Here is a 2,153-nt window from a genome sequence, read left to right as displayed (position 1 = left end):
TACTTTTGTATATCAGGTCCTAATTCAGCTGGTCTTGGCATTTTGAATTAAAGCTTAGTACATTTTCCTACTTGCTTAGCAAGTGTATTCACTTTGTTTGAATGTGTTTTAGTCTCCTTTGTTAAGAGTCTGAATTAGAATTTGGAAATGGATTCTTGAGAGAAACATCTGTTCTATTATCTAAGTTGTATTTCACTGCTAATATATAACGGCAATGATTTTTAGTTGTATAAATAGACACAGAGAACCGTGGGGGGTTGTAAAATCAGCTTTCTTACACATATGTGTAATATAAATCAAGAATTTCTTTTAGAATGTAATAGGGGAGTGTGGGTTAATTTCCTAGGAGCCCCCAGCAGTGATTATCCTCATAGTCATACATGGATGGGAAAGTACTTTTCCACTCACCAAGTGTACTTAGTACTTTCAAAGTCCATAAAAGCTGGTTTAGCTGGCAAAAGGACAAGCCCGAACCTGAGTAAGGAAGAAGTGCTAAAGGTACGTATGTGCAGGCAAAGGAGAAGTGTCCTGAAGGACCTTAAATGGAATCAGAATCCTCCTTTTTTCTTTTCTTTCCTTTTCTTTTTTCTTTTCTTTTTTTTCCTTTTCTTCCTTTCTTTCTTTCCTTTTTTCTTTCTTTCTCTCTTTCTTTCTTTTTTTTGTCCAATCTGTATTTGAATATGAGATTTGAAAGCGCTGCTTTCTTGCTTGTCTTTCTAGAGGATCGAGGGACATGAGAAATGGCACAACAATCACAGAGTTCATCCTGTTAGGATTTCCTGACATCGAAGGACTGCAGGCCCCCCTTTTCGTAGTCATCTTTTTCATCTACCTATTAACCCTTACAGGCAATGGGCTCATAATTGCCATTGTCTGGGTGGAGCCCAGGCTACAAATACCAATGTACTTCTTCCTCTGCAACTTGTCCTTCCTAGAGATCTGGTACACCACCACGGTCATCCCCAAACTGTTGGAAACTTTCGTGGTGGCAAGAACAGCTATCTGCATGCCTTGCTGCCTACTACAGGCCTTCTTTCACTTTTTCCTGGGCACCACCGAGTTCTTTATCCTCACTGCCATGTCTTTCGACCGTTACCTGGCCATCTGCAAACCCCTTCGCTACCCCACCATTATGACCAGCAGCTTCTGCCTGCAACTTGCCCTCGGTTCCTGGGTGGTGGGCTTCACCATTGTCTTTTGTCAGATGCTGCTGCTTGTCCAGTTGCCCTTCTGTGGCAACAACGTCATCAATCATTTCTACTGTGATGTGGGTCCCATTCTGAAAGCAGCCTGCACAGACACAAGCATCCTGGAGCTCCTGGGTCTTTTGGCGACCATCCTCGTGATCCCAGGGTCACTCTTCTTCACGGTGATTTCTTATATCTATATCCTGTCCACCATCCTACAGATCCCTTCAGCCACTGGCCGACGGAAGACTTTCTCTACCTGTGCCTCGCACTTGACAGTAGTCTCCCTGCTCTATGGTGCTGTTTTGTTCATGTACCTGAGACCCACAACACACTCTTCCTTTAAGATTAATAAGGTGGTGTCAGTGCTGAACACTATTCTCACGCCTCTTCTGAATCCCTTCATTTATACAATTAGAAACAAGGAAGTGAAAGCAGCCCTAGTGAAGGCAATGGCTTGTCCGAAGACTCCGCATCCATAGTAATTATGCAACACATCAAAATGAGCTTAAGGCAGATACAAGAGTTAAATGTGAAAGAGGACTGTGGAGAAGGTAAAGATGTAAAAGCAAACTATGATGGTTAAAGTTTCCTATAAGAATTTGTTATGTATGTTATGTTGTATGTATGCTATGTATGTTCATGTTATATATATATATATATATATATATATATTTATATATATAATGTATGTATGTATATTATGACCCAGGAGCCCTTCAAAAGAAATGAACTCATTCTCCAACAAGGAAATCCCACCTTCCAATTCATCCAGTAGAAACCACAAGAGTCAAGGACAACTGTCAGGAACTTAAAAAAAAAATGTGCGGCACCTGGGTGGCTCAGTGGGTTAAGTCTCTGCCTTCGGCTTGGGTCATGATCTCAGGGCCCTGGGATCAAGCCCCACATGGGTCTCTCTGCTCAGCAGGGAGCCTGCTTCCCCCTCTTTCTCTGCCTGCCTCTCTG

General features: G+C 42.3%; 1 protein-coding gene across 1 annotated transcript; it reads left to right on the top strand.

The window, feature by feature from the left end:
• Nucleotides 1–265: 265 nt before the first annotated feature.
• On the top strand, nucleotides 266–1,669 carry LOC122913999 (olfactory receptor 6X1). Its single transcript, XM_044260643.1, has one exon. It carries the CDS (start codon nucleotides 734–736, stop codon nucleotides 1,667–1,669), a length of 936 nt encoding a protein of 311 aa, XP_044116578.1. The 5' UTR covers nucleotides 266–733.
• The last annotated feature ends 484 nt before the right edge of the window (nucleotides 1,670–2,153 follow it).

This window comes from Neovison vison, chromosome 7 (genome assembly GCF_020171115.1).
Source record: "Neovison vison isolate M4711 chromosome 7, ASM_NN_V1, whole genome shotgun sequence".
Lineage (NCBI taxonomy): Eukaryota > Metazoa > Chordata > Mammalia > Carnivora > Mustelidae > Neogale > Neogale vison.
The sequence above is the reverse complement of the archived record's forward strand: the minus strand, read 5'-3'. Positions and strand labels throughout refer to the sequence as shown.